The following is a 22,022-nucleotide window of genomic DNA, read 5'->3' on the forward strand; positions in this document are numbered from 1 at the left end:
TTCAACTTCAACAATTTCTTGAAGCTTAGAGAAAAATATTGTGTGTTTGAAAAGCAAGAGGAATAAATTGCAGGAGAGTGAAAGACAGGGTTTACATGGTTTCCCTCTCTTTGGATCAGCAATTCTTTGGACCGTAGAAGGAATAGGCAGCGGCTGGAGTCCAGCTTTCTAACACCTCCCATCAGCCTGTGCAGGGGAAGTGAAAGGAAGAAACAGACTTCACCTGCCTGGGACTCAGTTCCTCAGGAAAGTGGGAAGAACAGCAGTCCTGGAGTCAGAAGACCTGAGTTCAAGTTCCTCCCAAGTTTTTGACCTTGAGCATGTGATGTGGCCACTCCAAACCTGATTTCCCCTTTTATGTAAAGGAAATTATTTTTTTACTTACACCATAAAGTCATGATGATCATATAAGAAAATCGAAGTGAAAGGACCTGATGAACCGAAGCCAAGGCAAATTAAGCTATTACTGCCCAATATCACTCAGCTCCAATTGCTACCCTCTTCTCCAAATGACTTGCCTTGAAACAGGGATCATTAATGTCTTCCTTCCGTGCTTATTGACCTCATTTCTACCAAAAGCACCTTAAGGATCCAAGGCCTGTCTCTAACAGTGGCTGCCTAACTAGCTGTCTCTAACTAACTGATTGGGAGAGGAGACACAGTTTGAAATGACCCCCTGGAGATAACCAGAGCTTTTAAAATGAAAATATGGATGATGAGCAGATGTAAAGGAAGGTAGAAGCAATCTCAGCTTAGAACTTGGGAAGAGTTTTGAACAGCTCTGGAATCATACCTAGTCGGGGCTCCCAGAACTGAGGCTCCTCAACATTCAACCAGCTTGTCTCAGAATTTAGGTCACAACCCTTACCTACCCCCCACCCCAAATCAGGTTTCTAAACTACTTCTGCATATATCATGTCATCTACATAGAAGACTGACTTACAGGTGACACATACTCTCTCATGTCTGGCCTAGAGGTTGTCACTTTATGCCAAATGTCAGCAGATCTATTCCTACTAATGCCTGGTATCTAATAGAAGACATATTTCACTCACCAAATATTTATTGTGCACCCATTAGAGAATGGGCCTGTGCTAGGAAATGACAGGTCAGTAGTGATGGAGCAGTCTCTGTTGCACAGCATCTGGATTCCTGGATATTTGCAGCCACTGCACAAGGAAAAGCTCCTGAAGGAAGAAAAGCTTCTCGCCACTGGACACAGGCAATGCTACAGTTTGGAACAGCAGTAGATTCCAAGTCCTGGTTCAAGTTCAGTTTTTTTCTTTCTTACTGATTTGCTGTGTGAACTTTCTGGTCTTCTGTTTCCTTCTCTGTGAAATTAGAGGCTGACATGAGTTCTCCCAGAACCCTTCAATTCTAGAATAACAATTCCTGGACCTTAGGAAATTCTGTGCCATGGTTTCCATATTTGTCAAGGAGAAACGATGATATGGGTGCTGCTAGCATCACTAGCTGTTTCTGAAATTGAATTTAGATATATATGGATGAGTTTTAACAATATAACATGTGCATGTAAACTTGAGGTGCTGCTAAGGCTATGACTGGGCTATGATCATCAACATGGAACAAACAAAAGCAGCCTTGCATTTTCTGCTCAGGACACAGAAGGTACACTCCCACCATGTAAGCCAAAAGCATGGGGACACCTGCCCCTGTGCAGGTGGCTAACACAGCCTGCAATTACTAAGCACTCTTATTTCTAGAGAACCTTCCTCACCCAATGCTTGGGGCACAGCATGTATATAATAATACAATTGAGATAAGTCTCAGTTCCCTAATGAGAAAATAATCTCCTGTCACCATTTATGTGTGTTCACTACAAGCTGAGCTCAAACCGGTTTCTCATTTCTGAAGAATGGCTAAGCCTTTTCTCTTTCCCTTTTGCTGCTGTTTGGAGCTTGCTTTTGGGATCTGACCTACAACTTTTTTATTCCTCCTAAGCTTGATAGTACAGAGTCATAACCCCCTCCAGGTCAGTAAATAATATCAGCAACATCCAGGCCACCTTTACCATATTTCTGTTGAAGGCTGTAATACAAAAACACCCTGGAGGTATTGACGATGATAATTTTTGTCCTTGATTCTATCTAAACTCAGGCTTATCCCTGCCCATGTAGTATGGAGCGGGCAGTGTGGCTGATTCGAGATAAGTGCACTGTACTTTTAGGGCCTATGCTCCTCTCCATGTTGCTTGGCTACAAAATGGCACTAACGGAATATTTTGCATTTGCTGTGACACCATAACAACTGGACTAAAAATATATTTTGACTAAGAATGAGGACATTGTGCTATCATTTACACAGGGGGTTGCCCCTGGAATGCCTTGTTCAGCTAAAGAAAATATTATGGCTACTGATCTTGTTGTTTATGTGAATACTTGCAATGGACTGAAGCCTGTAAGCTTACTGTCTGCAGTCTCCCTCCTCATCCCCATCACCACCACTAAAAGGAGAAAATGGCCTAGCCCCCGTGTACACATGGCTAGAGAGTGCAAGGTCCGACTCTGAATCTCTGTGGTCTCCTTTAGAAGGGAATCTTTGGCAGATGAGAAAGTTGTTATCATAGGTTGTATGTTGTTTCTCTATGTTGTCTACACTCAAATGATCCACTTAACCAAGTGCCTCTTGGATGAAATGAATCTCAAGAGGCCAGACTATTCATCTCCAACAAGCTGCCCTGAAAAGAAACATTGACATCTTAGACACGTGGGATACAATACTATACACATGGGATACAAGACTGTGCACATGGAAATCAGCAACAATGCATCATAAATGCAAATCCAAATTATGACATTAAAATAGACTTCTTACTTATTGCCTCTTATATAAATAATATGAAGCACTGAAAGTACCCTCCACAGTGTCAAAGCAAGGAAGTGGTGGGTGAATTAACTATTTCAATTCTGTATCTGATAGCTTTATTTCAAAGCATAATGCAATGTAGTCCAGAAGGTGACTAAAATCAAGTTTTAAAAGATAACAGCATTTGCATCACTTCTCATGTAACCATTTCTTGTCAGTGTTACTCATGAACATTAATGAGGAGACAGTTCTATCTGATCCTTGCCTCATATTGACAAACACAGGGCACACCCAAGTGTGATCTAAATTTCCATTCCAGCAAAAGGCATGGGAGGTGTTAGGGTATTTTCCTTTTCATGTGTATTCAGTTAGTAATAAAAGACTTTTTTTATGATCAGTAGAAAATCTTAAGAAAAAACAGAACTAACACCAGCTGATTGTAATTTATATTTCAGAAAAATAGTTTTAAGCTTTTTATTCCAGCAAGGGGAAAATTTGTCAGGAGTGAACATTTGAGCTCTTTGACCAGTTGGAAGTCATCTTCCTTTTCTCATTAGAGGCTGAAGCAGACCCAGACCCAGATGTGCAGTTGGTTTCTGTTCAGTCTCAACTCCTTTGGGAAAATTATACTGAATTGCATAATTTTTTTTTATAAATGACCAGATTATATAAACACACCCATTTCATTTTAATAGCAGAGCAAGAGACACCCACTGGGGAAGCATGCTAATACTTCTCTCTATTATATTTTGGGACAAACTTTAAACAAAGAAGGATTTCAAGCCTTTTATAACCTTGGACGTTAACACATTTTAAAAGCAAATTTGGAAATACACATGGCGATGTATAATGGAAATAATGCATCTTTGCTTCCCTGTACTTCCCCTTATACTGCCATATTGGTCTCTTTGATCATGAATGAAGCTCCCAAATGGAAAACTTACCCAACTTGGTTTTCTATTTGTCATCACTGACCCTTAAATTATAGTGATCCAAACTCTCTTTCCCATAGGGAGGTGTGTTGTTTCCAATCTGGTTTGGAGCAGAAATGGTTACCTTCTACTGGTGAAGACTTAGCAACAGCAAGTATCCAGTAAATAATGAGAACTGGCCTGAGGGCCATCTTTATGGTTTGCTCTTTAGGATACCCAGATGTTGGAGCTCTCTGCAATCCACTTTAGACACTCACATTTCTCGGAGGAAGGGAGAACACATGGAAAGACAAGGAAAGAAAGCCTCTTCCTCAGCCCTTTGCCTGTGGTTAAGTCCCACAGTGATAAAGCATAGTGATAAAATGAGATTAGCTCATATATGACTCTCCTGGGTCATCCGTGAGAATTGGCAAGGTGCTTTCACTAACATTTTAAGAATAGTCTACAGGGCTACGTGGGCTCTTGCATAAACAGATAGATGTATTTTGTGAGATTTATTATATAAACCAACATCAGGAGATTTCATGGAAGGCTTAATTGCTCTCAAAGGTTTAAAGGATTTTAAATATGAGATATTTGGTCAAAAGTAAAAATAACAATTAAAATTGATTAACACTGGAACCTAAACAAAGGTTTGCTTTGAAAGCAGTTGTTTATATTATCACTGTTTAGATTTTCCCACAATCTGGAATTTTTCTGGAGTCAGTAAATATCATGTGTACTAACATAATGAGCACTAGCAATTAGCAGAGTTCTAACCAGTGCCCGGTAAATAACTGCATTGTTTGCTATGAAAATTACCAGTGAAATACTAACTAGGATTGTTCTTACAAGCTCTGAAAAGAATCACTAGGAGGTCATGAACTATGAAATATATCTGGGGAAAGACATGAACTATGAAATTAGATGTGCAAGAGTTTGCATCCCAGTTCAGTCACTTAACTCAAAATGTTGTCTCAATATGTCATCTATAAAATGAGTAACAATAACTATTTAATGGAGTTGTTATTAAGGATTAAAGTGAACATATGAAAAGAATATATATACTAGACAGAAAATATTTCATTAGGGTTAGTTCCTTTTGTTTTCTTGATCCCTAAATAATATCATCTGGAAGTAGAAATCTGCAAATGTTTTTACTCAGGACACACAAATACTACTCTCCTCCCTTTATCCCAGACCTCCATAAACTTGTCAAAACTACATAAGGGAATGATTGCATCAAAACCGAAGCATGGTCTTCCCTTTCTAGCAAGATGATTGACCATATATTTAGAGAAAATCCTCCCAGTCTACACTTAAAGTGCTCCATGATGGATAAATGGATGAAAAGAAAGAAAGAAAGTAAGTCAAAGTCAAGAAACAACCAGAAAGCTCTATTTCACAGATGTCTTGAAACTGGCATTTGGTGGTCTAGGTTAAGAGCTGTGCATTGTGTGGGAGAGAGATGGGCAAAACTTAACACTTAGATTCTGAGCAGGATTTCAGGTTGTACCTCACATACTTCCCCTCCAAAAAAGAAAATCAGGAATCCAAAGGGAGACATTTGCAGTAGATGAATTAGGGAAAAACCCACAGAGAACACTTGCATTTCAAACTCCAGATAATGGAGGGTCCTTGTGATCAATTTGTGAAGTTTGCAGAAGAGAAACTAGAGAGAGAAAAAAATTTTTTTAAACAAGAAGTCAAGAAAGAGCGAGGTGTGGTATTGCATGCCTATAATCCTAGCAGTTCCGGAGGCTGGGCAGGGGGATCTCAAGTTCAAAGCCAGCCTCAGCAACTTAATGAGGCCCTAAGCAACTCATCCCTAAGCAAAAAGAGCTGGAGATGTGACCTAGTGCCCCTGAGTTCAATCCCCAGTAACAAAAAATAAACCAACAAAGGAAGATGTTAATAGACAAAATATAGAAAAGTTGAAACGATAGAACAGATTACCCCCCCCCCGAAAAAAATAGTAAAAACAAGCCGAGGTATTTTAGTCAACAAAATCAATACAACTACATTATCCTCTTCAATTAAAAGACAAAAATTTTCATACTAGATTAACTCACAATCTGACAAAATCTTCCTATGTGTTGTTTGTAAGAAGCACAGAATAGTTGAAAATAAAGGTTAGAAATTTTGTATTTCAGGCAAATAAAAAACTTTCTTTAGTATGATGATGTCAAACAAAATAAGATTAAAAGTAAACTGTAAAATACTAAAAATAAAGAGGTATACTGTGTTTTCTTAAAAGTTAACAGTCTTCAGGGAACTACAGTAATGTTAAACTTGTGTATGCTGAACAGTATAGCTTCAAATATTAAAGGCAAATCAACAGAACTGCAAAGAAAAATATGCAATTCCACATGATATAGGAAAATCTTTATGTGGCTTTTGGTAGAATACATAACACTGGAAGGACACAATAACTTAGCCTCAAGGTATATACAGAATACTGTTCCCACAGGTCAAGAAAAGTTTTTCCTTTGAGAGAAGCACAGAAAATGTGTACAAATTAATCATGTTCTAGAGCACAAAGCAAGTCTCAACTGATTTTAAAGAGTCCATTTCATCACACAGACTATAAACAAATCAATTATAAAATGTAACCTAAATGCATAAATATGGAACATAAAAATCCACTTTAAAATAATGCATAGGTCAAAGAATAAATCATAGTAGAAATCATGGAAATTAAATGATAATATAAGCACTGCTTAACAAAATAAGTAGATAAAGCTAAAGTAACACTTAAGGAGAAATTTATAGCCTTGAATGCTTATGTAAGAACAAAAAAAGTGTAATGAATTAGTCATCAATTGAAATTTTTAGAAAATAGCAGAATCAACCCACAAGTATTGAGGGTATTAAGATAACAAAAACTTATAGAGAAAAAATTCAGGCTCACAAACACTGAAAGTGGATTCTTTGAAATTAATATTGAATAAAAATGATTGATGACCAAAAAGTGCATGAATAAAAACATAAAGAGGTCTATAATTACATGTATATGAGAAGTTATCTGATAAAAAGGCAATTTTACGAACTTTGCAAACAAATTTGAAATTTTCAATAAAATGGACAACCTAAAAACACAAATTAGCAAAACTAATTTGAGAAAAAAATAAACAAAATCTGAATAATCCTACTATAATCATGAAAGAAATGAAATCAGTAATTAATATTTCCCCACTGGGAAACACTAAACCAAAATGTTTGACATGTGTTTTTCTAAGTATTCATCTCCAAAATACATAAAATATTTTAGACAATAGAAAAAGAGAATATTCCCAAATATATTCTATAAGAACATCATTAACCTTGAATCAAAATTTGACATAATCAATATAATAAACTACAATTATATGCCATTCAAATACCTAGAACATTAATAAGTAAATAGCACACTATCAAACCAAGTAGATTTTTTTCAAATAAGAGATCATAAATTTGATCTTATCCCTGGAAATAAGTTTAGCTCATCATTTTAAAAAAACTAATGTCATTCATCCTATCAGATTATTAAAGGAGAAAACCATTGGTTATCTCAATAGATAACAAAAATCATTTGATAAAATTATACAACTATTTGTGATAAAAATTCTCTTAATCTGATCAAATCAGTCTATGAAAAAACATGGAAACCATCATAGACAATAATGAAAAGTTGTTAAAAATCCCCTTTAAATTTAGGAATAAATTAAGGATACTTGCTATCACCACCTTTATTGAACATAATTTTGAAGGCTCTAACAGAGAAAAACAATAAAGTGTAATTTGTGTACCGGGAGATATACACAAGAATGTTCATAGCAGAAAACTGGAAATTACCCAATTATCTTTTGACTTAGAATGGGAAAGTCAATTGTGTTATTTTTATTTAATGGCCTTCTATCCAGCAGGAAAACAAGTGGACCCTGTATATTGACTGTCCACCTAGATAAATAGTATTGAGCAAAAAAGCTAATCAGAGACTACATAAGCAGCTATTTTGTAATTTATATAAAGTTAATAAACAGGAAATTTTTAATGCTTATTTTGAAATATATAGGTAAACTGTAAAAAATAAGTCAGGGATTAATACAATATTCAAAAGCTTGGTTACATCTAAGGGGAATACAGGGATAAGAGTCAGGAAAAGGTTCATATAATTAATAATCTTCACCTAGTAATAGATACACAGGCATAATGATTTCTTTTGCCATTTAGCCTACATTTTGTATTATCTGTACGATATTTCACAATGTACCAAACCAAACAAAAAGTCATTTTGAATGTGGACAGAATACACATTTGTCCTTGATGTACTAAATGATGCCATCAAAGGCATCATTTAGAAAATTGCCCACGTCTGGTGCAAGAAATCTCACAGAGTAACCACTTCACTATTGTCCTTTTGTCTTTATGTAGTTCATGGTCAAATTCTCCTATTTTACTTGCCTTTTCCTTTTTCTAAATCCATGCCACCTTCACTTACAATGAAATCATACATCCATGTCATGCAGTACTCTAAACCACATGCTCACTCAATCCTTTGCAAATCTTCACTTCCCTGGACTAATTCCTCAACTACAAAGCAGAAAATGTAATACCTGCCTTATATCAAGGAGGTCAAAATTAAACAAAATGATATCAGCCTGGAAATCAGTAGGCACCAAATAAGTGTTCATTGTTGTTTAGAGTTGAGAAGTGAAACAGCTTCTGTAGAATGCCAGCCCAATGGTGGGCACAGGGCAGATCTTGAACACATTGCAGCCACGCCTAGTATCGTGGATCCAGGCTTTGTTTGTGTCCCTTTTATTATGAGCTGCAGGCAACTGTCCTTACTTTCAGGACTGTACCTATTTCCATGCTTCTCAGTCCTGTTTCCGTCGGACACAGTCATTGAGGCAGGTTCTCCAATTTCTCTTCCTTGTGTCCTCATTGCCTGGGTGATCCCTAATATTCAATGGATTGGACCAATGCATCCCATTCACTTTTAAGGCCATGTATTAACAACCTGATTCCCAGAGTCATCACCTGGTATCTCAGAGCTCATTGCAGGTCGATCTTGGAGGGTTCCACTTCCTGATCCACTTCACTCTGAGCTGTATCCTCTTCATCCTCAAATGGTTTTGCTGACCACCTACTTTGTCCAGTCAGTCATCACAGGTCCTTTTCCTAACATAGAATTCAGCGAGGTACCTTTGTATAAAAGCTACTATACATAGATAACATCCAAAAGATCCTCAAATTATTTTTGTTCCACAGCCTCTTCCCCTCACATTCTTTCCTAGCATTCAGGCAGTCTCATACTTCCAACAATGAATTATGGCTTTCCATCCTAATAAAAAGAGAGATGATAACTCACCCTTGCTCCATTTGGTTTAAGCTTGAAACTCCTTGTGACCTTCGCTTACCAATCATCACATTCAACTGATGCAATATCCCTTTGGCCTTCTTATGGTACAAATAGTTTATCTTATCTCTTCTTTAAGCTCGTTTGTTCTCTGTTCATTTGTTCTGTGTTCATTTTCTTTCTTGCTGTGATTCAGAATATACGTCACTGTTGTCTTTGGGATAGTGGAATCAAATGTGTGTCTAGGAAACAATCAAGGATATGCACAAGAGATTTCTAGAAAAGAGTAGCTTATAACTGGCATGAATGTCCTCTTTAATTAACAAGCCCTGGAAAGTACTAAAAGCATACACTGTGTTCTGTGGCTCCCTGACCCCCCAAAGAAAAACCCAAATAAAAATGAGGAATGCTTCCATTCGGTGTGCTATGTTTGCAGTGCAAAAATTGTAATCTAAATAAACATGTAGAAGAGACGAATAAAAACTCAGTACCATCAAAGCTTGTAGGAGTCACAATGTAAATATGACAAACATATCAAGTGAGATAGGAGAAAGGAAAGGAGGTGGTAATGATATTGCCAGCACTAATGTCTCTTCAGGAAATGGAAATATATAGAAAGAGGAGTCAGCTTGTTCTTAGGCCCTCATCAAAGAAAAATACACAAACATATAGAAGGAGAGGAGGGGAGGACACTTTATTTTACAACATTTTCCTTCTGCCTTTGGCTGGTTACACAGCAAGTCTACTTCTTCTACTTCCAAGATTCTGATGATTTTGGCTAATGTTGTTTGCAGGGTCTGTAAACTCAAAGGAAGTTAGAGCTAAAGAGAATATGAGAGAACATTTAGTCACGATGCCTTAAAAAATAAATCAAATACACTTTGGGGGCAAGGAGTTTATAGGAATTTGTGAAGTGGCCTATAATAATAATTTGTGAAGTGGCAGAGAATTTATAGGAATTTGTGATTTTATAAGAAGCAGCTATCATTGCAGAAAACTAAAGAGTACTTCCCCTCCCCCATCACTAAAAGCAATCACATTACCCCACCTCAGTGTTTTTTCTTTATTGTGGTAGCCACACTGAGTATATCTACTGACCAAAACTCATCCCTGGAATTTACTCTGTGAGACTTAACAATTCCCATTGCACAGATGAGGGAGACCTATAGGGGTAGTGATTAACCACCCAAGGTTACCTGAACAGGGCAAAAATGAGTCTAGAATCTAGATCTTTTCCTGCTGATGGATTCAGTCTGAAACTATGAAGGTAAGAGCAAGCAGGTATTTTTATGCAAACAATTCTCGCTAGCTAGAATAAAACAAATTAGATGAGAGGAATATAGAAGTTTTATAAACACTACTAAAGCACTGGGATCAATAAAAGAGACCAAAAACTTGATTGAATAAAACATCTTGCTTCCACCTCATTGCATCCTTGTCCATATTGATCAGCTGTAATAGAGCATGACAAAAGGTATTGATTGACTGAGGCAATTCTCAGGTATTTGGAACTTGAAAACAGCTATAGACTACCAAGAAGGCGATGCTCTACAGAAGCCTAAAATGAGGGAGGTTAAGTGTAAAAGGGGCTGAGGCACAAGGTTTTCGATATCTGTGTCAGGCTGGCAAATGACTTACTTGCGGCACAATGGGTCTCATTTTCTTCACCTATAAGTCACAGATGAGCATATGTTGGTTATTGTCTTATAAATAGCTGTTGATAAAATGCCTGCTTAAAATATTTGCCTAGGTTTCTGTAATATTGATTTCTAAAGCACTCTCAAAACAGCCATAGCAGATTGAATGCACCCTTCTACCTTTGTTCCCTACTGAGAAACCCCAGAGAAACAACAGCAAAGAAAAATGTGGAAGGTATAAAATCCATCAGGACATGGAAAATCAAAGGAACGATAACAGCATAAAATTTTAGAAAATTCTGAGAGTTGAAAGGAGATGAACCCATGGAAAAATACACTGACAGGCTCTAGCAAATGATAGCAGAGCTAAAATAAACATTACTAGAAAGTTTGAGAAACAATCAGATCCTCGAATCCTCTCTTCTGTTCCTTATATTCAGGAGGCTACTTTGGCCACCCTGGCCCAAGGCTGAGACTTTATCCTGAACAGAGTGAAAGTGAAGGTCTCTGGGAATGGGGCACACCAGGCCGAGCTGAGCATGAGTCTCCAGGAGTGTGAAAGAGACAGAGCAGCTGAAGAATGGAAGGTCTAGAGAGGAAACTGGAAGCTAGCTAGTCAAGAGTTTAGGGCTAGGTGAGTAGTGCTAAGTATTTAGAAAACCAAACAAACAAAAAGACACAGCTCATCATCTCCCAGGAAAACCATATCTTAAGCAGGAAAGGAATTGTGAAGGTCATTTACTCCCTGCACTGAATATTGAATAAGTGAAAATAAACATGGTAGAAGTGGAAGGAGGAAGGAGAGGTTGGTACTCCACAGTGGGAAATGGACTTTTTAAAAGCAATGATGAAAGCACATCTTTTAGAGATATGGAAGAAAGTGGGAAATAATCAGATAATTAGGTTAGCGAGAGGAAGAAGGTTACTGCAACACTTCTTTTAAAGCAAACAAACCATGTAGAATAATTTGACTCTTTAAACTGTAGGCCTGTATACTGGAGGATAGAGAGATGAAATCATAATCAAGGGGAAATGCTTGCAAATTGTAATAATGCAATAAATATTTTCAAACTAATTAATAAAATAAGATGAAAATAAGTGCTAAAGAGACAAATTAATTTATCTTCACCAGAGCTAAGAAGGGAACCATGAATTTTTCTTCTCCCCATTTCCACATAGTTCTTCACAAACCCACTCTGTCCACCTGCTACTGAAGCAATGCCTTCACCCTTGAGCTGACAAAATGATGTACCCGAGCTTACAAATGGTAGGAACCAGATGGCACTGCTTTCTCAGAGCACTTCATGTTAACTGCTTTTATTTATTCTCCACTTTGGGTTGCATTTCTTTGAGGCAGTACTTGATCTTGCAGAGAGTAAAAAAAAAGTATCTTCTGAAAAATCATAGCATTATGAAGGCTCAAAAAATTTATTGGTGGTCTATGCAATCTATTTACCTGCCTTCTTTAGAATAAATGTCATATATGCTGTCTACTTTAAAAGGCCAGGGTGGAGGAGGAAGTCATTTGCACATATCAGTGTCTTAAATTGCATGATTTCTTACAATCTTGAACATGGAGCTCTGTGGGTTTGTTTGTTTTTGTTGTTGTTGTTGTTGTTTTGTTTTTTGTTTTTTGTTTCAAATTTACAAATAAAAATTATGGATATTTACAGTATACAACATGATGTTTTGATATCTGTAAACATTTTAGAATGTAAATCAAGCAAATATACATGCGTGTATTACCTTAAATCAATTTATTTTTTGTTGTGAGAGCATTTAACCCATTTGTTCCATCATCTTAGATGTAGAACCCCTATAAAAAATTTAAAATGCATATAATTTATAATTGTATAATAGCAATATTATATTATAAAATAATACCCATCCACATAATAATATATAGGCACTATATTATAATTTCCAGTCTCTTTTAATGCACCTATGTCAATTTTGTTTAAATATTCACAGAATTGAAAACTCGAGACTTAAATGGGTTAAAATCTACCTTCTTAGCCATTTTCAAATATACAGTCTATTATAGTTAACTAAGGTTACCATAAGACATAATAGATCTTTTTAACTTATTACTCCTAATTGAAATTTTATATCCTTTGACCAGGATCTCCCTAACTCCTGTCCACTTTAGTCTCTGCTCCTCTTTGCTCTGCTTCTATGAGTGTGACTCCTTTAGAATCCACACATAAGTAAGAAAATCATGCTGTCTTTGTCTTTCTGTGCCTGGATTATTTCACCTAATAGCTTCCAGGTTCATCCATGTTGCCACAATGACAGAATCTCCTTCATTTTGAGGCCAAATAATAGTCCATTAAGCACATGTACCACATTTTCTTGATTTCCTCACCCACAGATGAAGAGACATAGATTGATTCCATATCTTTGACAACCGTGCATAATGCTGTGATGAACAAGAAGTGCAGATATGTTTCCCACATACTGATTTCATATCCTCTGGGTATCTGCCCAGAAGTGGGATTACTAAATCGTTAGGTAGTTTTGGTTTTAATTTTTACAGAATCTCCATACTGTTTTCCTCACATTCTCACCAACAGTGTATCAGGGTTCCCTTTCCTCTGAATCTTTATCATCACTTATCTTTTGTCTCTTTGAGAATTGCCATTCTCACAGGTGTGAACTGACATCCAGGTACCCTAGTGTCTCACACTGAAGGATCTTACAGTCTTAGATATGAAGCTCTATAGCTTTTGACTTTTCTTTTTCAGGTATGAAGTTCTTATTCTTGTGAAAGCTACAAACACCAACTTCAAAAAGACATCCTATATACAGATTTTACATATGCCTTGGGAGAATCACAGGGTCCCGATGCTCATTCATGGACCACCTAAATGTCCTTGAGCCTCTTATGAGTCTAGTCCACATCATTTTCTAAATCCTGTTGAATCCAGTGACTGAATGGATGCAAAGAGAGGGAAACTATTTTGAACTGATTTATTAGTTGAAAACAAGGACATTGAGAGAATGCACTATTTTATTTTATGTCTTTGATACTCCCCTTGGAATAAGGATTGATTCTGCATTTCTTTCCTCTTTGCTCTTTGGACTCTGTCTGCCCTTGTGTCCACCTCTGTTCAGCCTGTAGCAATACATAAAGACTGTCTACTGCCCAAATTCCTAAATTTCCAGCCTCAACTGTTAAAAAGTGCCCTCCACAGAATGCCTCGCCATGCTAAAGTAAATAAATAAATAAATACTTCATTATATCCAATTTGTACTACATGTTCAAGGCTGCCATATGGCCTCAATGGATGTCTAGTGGAAATATATTAAATATCTCACAAAACTTACATAAAGATGTCAAATGTCCATAATTAAAGAACAATTTTTTTGTGTGTGATATCGCCTTACCAATTAGCCACCTGGAGCTGTCTGGTCAAGTCCTAATCAATTAGCCATTTGTGGATGTTTCAAAGATGTACAAGTCCTAAGGAGAGTTGGGGATGCCCAATAAGCTTAATAGTGATGACAGTGCCAGGATAACAGGATTAAGGATGTCCTCCTTATGAGAATGCCTCATTCAGTGCAGTTCCATCCACCCAGATAACTTGAGAGTGACTGAGCAGCATTCCTCAAGCCCTACCCTTTGCAGGATGAACATGGAGGGCCTGGGAAGAAACTTTCTGAATAAACCTTCCCTTATTGGTGTCCCCATCCATTCTATAGAGGATAATCATGTGTCAACTGAAGTCTGCAACTTGCTCCACTTGCTCCACAATAGTTCACTGTCATTCCCTTCTCCATGATTTGCCAATAGGTAACAGCAGTAAAGTCTTTCGTCCCCTGCCTCTGCTAACATATGTAAAGTAGTACAGATATCCATGCCACATTCAGAGACTCCAGTTCTCATTCTGTCACAGAGACTTTGTTTACTCCCTGCCCTTGGCCTTCCACCTTCACCCACTTCACTTATGTGTACAGCAGCCATATTATTTTTCACTCTAGTAAGTTATTCCAACCAGCTTTAGAAAAACAACCAGCTCTGAGTATCTTGGTGACTTGGTGGCAGGTCACCAGGGCTTGCAGAATGTTTTCTATGAAAATAATTTTTTGTATTCCCTTTTTGGCTTTAAAAACAAAAAAGACTATTCCAATACATGATTATTTATGTTATTAAAGTAGAATATGAGAACATGCTTTTTGTAAAAGATGGCCAGAAGTCCAGGATTTGAGAACATCCATTACTGGGACTTGGGAAGGAGAGCAGGCAGAGGAGGGTGCATGTGAGCTTACGTTATAGAGCCTGCAAGGGACACTAAGGAGCTGGGAGGACAGAAGCCACGGAGAGCTCGAGGATTGTGTTGATTTTTGCAGGTGTTCTTAAGAAACAGTATAAGAAAGTTAGATTTGAGACTGGAAATAAACTTATGTTTAGAAGCAACAGAACGTAGCACTATTTCAATGACAATGGAATATGGCTACAGCTTTCCCAAAGTAAAGGAAATCTCAAATTACATGATTAAAACTGTCTCCTCCTGGCTTAGGAGAGGAGCGTTTACAGTTGGTAGGAGCTTTCTGAGAACTGTGTGTGCATTTACTGTAAGAGTCTCCAACATGGAGAGCTTCATCTCCATCTCTGCTGGCTGGCTGCAGGCAGGGCCAACTGCCCTCCTCTCCTCTCCTCGTCTCTGGTGCTGTCTGTATTGCAGCAGGGGAGGTCGTTCAGCATCTCCTAGGCATATACAGTTTTACGTATAATGCTCTTCAAATTATATTTTCACTTATGCTTTGCTCTGTGTTTGCTGGAGACTTTCCTGTAAAGAAGTCAGCCATGATATCTTTTGGGGTATTTGTAGGTTTCTTCCCTCTCTTGGTGGCATTAGGGTTAATAGTGCTGATAAAAAGCTAGCTTGTGGACATGGGGATTGACACATTAGCAGACTTTTTTCTGGGAAACATGTGCCTGTGCTCCTGGACAGTATTTTTTTCATCTACCTTCAGTAAAATGTGTGTCGAAAGAATTTCCATCTCCCCATATCCAATACTTAAACAATGACAGATCCCCAAAGCTCCAGTTTTTTTTCTGCCCCGGTGTTTGACAATGAAATCTCAGCTGTCCATAATATCTCGTATTGTTTTTATATGTCCACATATGCGATTTATGATCAGCCAGGTGCGGTGGTGCACACCTGTAATGTCAGCTATTTGGGAGAATGAGATACAAGGATCACAAGTTCAAGGCCAGCCTAGGCAACTTGGTGAGAGCCTGTCTCAAAAAATAAAAGGGTTATGGATACAGTTCAGTGGTAGAGTACTTGCCAAACATGGGTGAGGCTCTGAGTTCAATTCCCTGTACCACACACACAAAAAAAAGAATTGTAATCAACATTGATGATGTACTCCCCCTTTGCAGAGTCCTTCTGCTGAACAGTTTACAACTTCTCTTCCAACTAATAGCTCTAAGAAATAGGCACATTTTACAAGCAGGGAAATTAAAACAGGGCATTTTATCAAGACTGAGTTAAAATATCAAGAAAAATAAGCAGAGATGAAATAACAATGAAACGAGTGTAGCAGAAGTGGATTCTCGCTCATGTCTCACGTGGACCAGGGAATGGGTTCCCAATGGAGGAATGGGCTGGCTGTGAAATAAAGCTATGAAAGTAGTGCCACAAAGTAACCACAAAAGACCAGAAATATGTTTTATAGAACAGGGGCAGTGATAGGTTAAGCCCACCAGAGGGGTACTGTGTCTAACAAAGATGGGACCCTTGCTTGCTTCATTTTAATGTTACAGATCAAAGATTGGTGGGTATAAGGTTTCAATGTGGGAGGCGTCTTGTCTCAGTGCTTGCTTCCTCATAGAATATGGTTGGGGTGAGCAGGCTATTTGGCTCTTAACTGGTCACTCTGGTATTGTGCTAGAACTTAAGCGGTGAGCTAGTGTTCTGGAACCAGTGGATTCCTACTGGGAGTTCCTGAGACCAGGCTTCCATGCCTAATAGCTCAAACATGGCTCAGTTTACTTCTGGGGGATGGCTTCCTGCAGTGGATGGTTGTTGACACTGGGTGGCAGGAATCGTGGGTTCATGGGACTATTCCCCCTTCTTGCATATGTTTGAATATACCCATGAAGCAAAAAAGTGTTACATTATAAAAATTGAATTAATGATATAGAAAAAACTCATCAGGAGAAACAACATCTCTTCTTGACTGATCTGGCTGAAATTATTTGAGTGCTTCCTCCTGGTATGGAAATACTCTCTAAGAGCCAAGCTGTATTCTTGAAGTCCAGACTTGGGAAGTATGTGTTCAACTATTTTACCTCCCTTGGTCTTAATGTCTTCAGAGTTCCTGTAGCTTTCCTCCTGAGTATTCTACATGAGCCAGTTTTGTACCCCGAGAAGACACAAAGGAATATCATTCCAAGTACCAGGAAGTAAGTAATCTTCGTGTGCTCTTTGGTTCTGGTGGCGCACGCATTTCCCGAAACTTTTCTCCCTTGCAGACTGCTGCCTTCCCATGTTGTCTGCGCTGCCATCTCATTTTCTTATTGTTAACTGAAGAATTGTTCATCTCTATTTAGTCTTCAGCTCTGCATCTGCTTTATGCTTTTCCATCTGTTCTGGATTATAGTTTCTTTGTAATATATTAGGTGCAGGGTAACATTTAAAGAGACAGTCAAGTTCTTGTGGGCCTCGAGCTTTCTATCCCTGAGTGGGAAAATTTCTGAGACTCTTAGCAGAAATGTAAATGGTGTTTTGTTACTAGGTGGAAACCAGTTCACCTCTGAAAATCGGCAAAGGTGCATTTATTGTTTTCTTTTTACCTTCTCCTGTGGCGTCATCCAAACCCCTTCTTAGAACTAAACAATGTGGTCTCACTAATAGACCCTGCACAGGCAAACACTTCTGCACAGAATGAACGGGTATATAGTGATTGGAAAATTGAGAAGCCCCTCTTTCTCCATGCCTCCCTCTGCTACAAGGGGTGAGTGGTATTGACCAGAGGAGGGGCAGTTCTGATCTGAGACTTCTGAGTCAGCATACATGGTTCAAGTCCTCTGCAACTGACTGGTCCTCACCAGGTTCAGCTTTGCCCTCTGAAATGACAGGACTAATACCTATCTTACAGTAAAGTTGCAAAGATAAATTTGGAAAAGTTTCCTATTTAGGACCTGTAACCTATTGGAAAAAAAGTTGTGAATGGTCAGTAGCCATCATTACTGTTAATGCTACTGTTACAGGTAGCATATGCCAGGAAAGTAACACAGGAAAGTGTTAACTGTGGACAGTAATATCTACACCCCCCCAAAAAAAAAATAATGTATTTTCTTGGTTGCCAAATTAAGTTGAAACCAATTTTCACATTACCAGCAGGAATTTGCCAACTTAGACAACACAGCTACCAGTGCCGCTCCCAAAGAAGGTCCTTGAGGCTGACGTTCACTTAATGTGTCATTTTCACTTTCGGAAGAAACTTTTGCTGAAATGTGAGAGTCTCACTGAATTTATTTTTTTTCTCTTTCTTGTCTACCCAACTGTCATTATATGTATCCTCCAAGGTGGAAGTTTTCTGACCCAGGCTTGGTTAGGACAGAAGTTTCATGCTTTGATTTTGTTTTGTGTTTGAGGTTAGTGATGAAGAATTCAAAAGAAGAACTGTTGGATGCTCTAGGGGAAAGTCCAGACATCACCTTATTTCTGTTTTCTGTAAAGTTGAAAATGACAAAGAACAGTAATGCTAATAAGTGGTACTATGTCTAGTGAAGTTCAGAAAGTAATTTACAACTTCTGAGGAAATTGAAGTCTTTGATGAAGGCAGCTTTTTTTTTGACAAACAAAAAACTCTAAGACTGATTAAAATTTGATCGAAACATCTGTATTCATTCATTTACACTTTTAACAAACATTTATAGAGCATCTTCTTTGAGCCAGGGTTTTGTCAGACACTGGAATACTAAAATGAGTAAGACTATTACAAAAGGAAAGAGAAAGGGCAATTAAATTTTCTGTAATTTGAGGAGAGATCCAGAAAGAGGCTCATTGCTAATGTCTGGACTGGGTAGGTAATGTCATAAAACATGGTGCAATACCCAAGGGATCATTAACAGCGAGGAGCTGTGACCACCCTTTGGCTAAATGAGCAAGGGAAAGGGTTGGCCAAGCAACCTAAAGAGAGACCATCTCTGAGATGCTCACAGTTCAGGGTGGCCTGCCAGGTGGCCAAGGAGGATAAATGCCACTCTTCTGCCTTCCTGAACCCCTGGTGTTGCCTCCCATTGACACCTCCCCACTGGGAGTCACAGGGAAGGTGTGCTGATTAGAGCACAGGGCAGGATCGAGAAGGTGAAGAATGGAATTGGAAAGGGCAAAGAGACGATTCCAGCACAACCACCAGCTCCATTATGATACTCAGTCTAGTGGGAGAAGACGGCCACACGAGCTGTTCGGTTCTAATACTCCTGTAACTAACACCGTACTGATGTCTACAAAACAACCCAACAGCCCAGATAATAAAGCTACTAGCTCTAGTATTTGGGAGCATTTATTCTGAATCTCAAAGATAAGTACAAGTTTTCTGGGTGATGGGAGAAAGAGGAAGGTTATCATAAGGGACAGAAGAAAAGGCATGTGACATGAGTCACAAAGATATACAAAGCTTGCTTAGAAGTCATCAGTGTGATTGGAATGTTCCATATAGGCCACACAGGTCATGGGTTTGGAATTTTGTGAGGTTTTGTTTTGACTATTGGTGAATATTATCCTGAATAACCACAGCATGTTTATAACCAAGTATAGGATGCTCATGACGCACGAGCTGCCTGAGAGGAGACATCTGCTTGGCTCACCGTGCACATCAGCACCTAGAATAGTGGTTGGCACGGGTTAGTTACCCAGGAGTTATTTGGAGAATGAATGAAGGAGTAAGGAAAAGAACGTCTGTACCTGAACCTATGTCTTCTTTTATTAAAAAACTTGATATACATTAGCACCTGGTACCATTTTGATTCTTCCTTTTTGTTCTAGAAGTAAATAGATCTCAAGAACAGCAGTTCTGTGGAGCCAGCACAAGATGGGGAGTCAGGACTTGTAAGACATGTGTTTATCACTGGAAGCATCCTTTAGCCTTCTGTCTCTCAGCTCTCCTGCCTCTAACATAGGGATTTTACTTTCACCCTCTCTACCTCCTGGGCTCCTGGTTTGTTTTGCTGGGAAACTAGTTATAGCAGTTATAACCTCATTAAGCCATGTTAGGATCGCCTGCGTCCCTGAGTCAGCTTTATTTTTGTAGCCCTTGTGTCAGTGGTTCTTGGTTTTTATTTTCCCTTTCGCTCTGCCTGTGTGGCTGACAGCTGTCATTTTCCTTTAGCGTTCAAGCTAAATTTGCGATTTCTAATTAGTCAAGAATTTAAACAGTGGTTAGCCAGGTTTCAATAATGAATCTAAAATGAAAATCCCCAGTCCCTGAGTCTGGGCCTGGGTGTGCACATGGAGCCACAAAGAGGTCTTCATATCCCTCGGTTCTCAGTGCTTCTCCTCTCAGGGGCATCTCCTGTATAGCGTCATCGCAATTACTATGAATGGGACGGTGTGACATTTGCCACATCATCATTCCCATTTCTTTGATTTAGGATGAAATAAGAGAGATGGAACACCTGATAATATTTCCAATATTCCTGCCAATCATGTACAACCATTTTAGGGTGTGGTTCATTTTAAATTTTCTCACCACCCTCCTTACTCCTGTTTCTACTTAGAAATTATATGGGGGAGGGGGGGCGGTGATGTTGTCATCTCTATGGTTTATGAAGTTGCACAAAGCCAGAATAATGTGAGCCAATAAGATATCCTTTGATAGGTTAATTAAAATAAGTTCAGTGTATTCGCACTTATCACAGCAGCATAGTGCCAGGCCCATAGCAGGCACTCAAAAATAAATTCATGGAAGGTAACACATGAATGAATGCAAAACTATAACCTAACTTCCCAATTGCTGGTATGAAAAAAAAAATCTCATGTAAGGTGTGGCAAGCCAAAGATAAGACTTCAAAAATCCAGATGAGGAAAGTGGTTTGTAATGAAAGCACAGACCAATCTTTCATGTCACAGATAAAGGGAGAACTGTAATAGTCCCAGAGGGGGGAAATGAAATGACAAACTTCAACCCATTTCCTGTTCTGCTGCAGCTCTCTTTCAAGTTCACAGACTGGGAATGGCCCCGTAGAGTCCAGCTCCTGGGACAAATTCACCTCCTTTTATTGCCTCCCTTGCAAACGCTTGTGTTTTTCAATGGATAGGGAGAAAGGTGAAAACGCTCAGCTCTGCCTGACTCCAGTGGATAGAACCTCTGGTATCTCTCACAGCTCACTGTCCATGTTGTCAGGCTATTTCTGTCTGCCTTTGCGAGGAATAATCCCTCACACCAGAATAAAGCAACCTGCAGTGGAACACTTATCTGAATGGTGAGCAAGGTCATGGGAAAACATTTCATTTAAAAATGGCTCTGTACATAATAAAAAAGGGATCAGCATTCAATACGACTGTGAACACTGGGAGAAGAAAGGCATTTGACTTGCTGTGTCTTTTCAAGGTCAGGACTGGTTTTAATAGTCCCCATTGGTAATAGGCTTCTAGATCATGTGAATCTAGTCACCCAGATTCTTGGAGGCTAAGACTGACTAGGTTCCACCTGGGAATATGAAACCTGAGACCATCCTCTTGGCAGATCATCCTCAGTCGCAGGTCCAGAGTCCAGGCTCATCTGTGAATTGAATGAACCAGGGATGATGTAACTTGAACTTGCAGATTTCATAAGGTCATTTCAGTGAGGCATACTCTTGATGAAATTAGGTCACTTTGACTTGACCAAATGCAAGGAAATAGCCAGTTATTAGTTGGGGGTGGGAAGGGGAGGGGTTCTTAGAACATAGTAGTCATCTGCTTTTATTTCCAAAAAGTCAGCATTAGTTGAAAGAGATCTCCTAATTATCCACGGGGTTCCACAGTCTCAAAACTTTAGGTGGATCACTAGGTAATTGGGCTGGTTTAATGTTCTTTTTACTATAGTGACTTTTAATCACTTTCCTAGCAGAAAGCGTTTGACTGAATTGTGGGCAGCTGGGCGATGAAAGATACCACGCCCCGGGCATTTCATCTCCTCCAAACAGAGCAGGAATTATAGTGTAGTGACATTGAAGCCTGTAGAATACTTGGCCATGTTTGTGTATGTTCGTAAAAAAAGAGCATCTGTCATTGGTTCCAAATTCCTTTTCTAATGGGATGATTACACAGATTTGGGGGCCATGCCTTGAAGTCTTGTGTCAGGAGC

General features: G+C 38.7%; 1 protein-coding gene across 9 annotated transcripts in view; it reads left to right on the top strand.

Annotated features, from left to right (window-relative positions):
- Samd12 (sterile alpha motif domain containing 12) overlaps positions 1 to 22,022 on the top strand; it is a 430,917-nt gene that overhangs the window by 295,324 nt on the left and 113,571 nt on the right. The window contains exon 5 of one of the 9 annotated variants that reach the window (XM_078016761.1): positions 13,460 to 13,957. The exons of 7 other annotated variants lie outside the window; for them this stretch is intronic. In XM_078016761.1, the coding sequence (XP_077872887.1) occupies positions 13,460 to 13,482 (23 nt within the window). In that variant the 3' untranslated portion in view covers positions 13,483 to 13,957. Of the gene's footprint in view, positions 1 to 3,838; positions 5,216 to 13,459; positions 13,958 to 22,022 lie in introns of those variants that run through there. One more of the 9 variants, XM_078016758.1, reaches the window with a different exon arrangement.

This window comes from Ictidomys tridecemlineatus, chromosome 7 (assembly GCF_052094955.1).
Source record: "Ictidomys tridecemlineatus isolate mIctTri1 chromosome 7, mIctTri1.hap1, whole genome shotgun sequence".
Lineage (NCBI taxonomy): Eukaryota > Metazoa > Chordata > Mammalia > Rodentia > Sciuridae > Ictidomys > Ictidomys tridecemlineatus.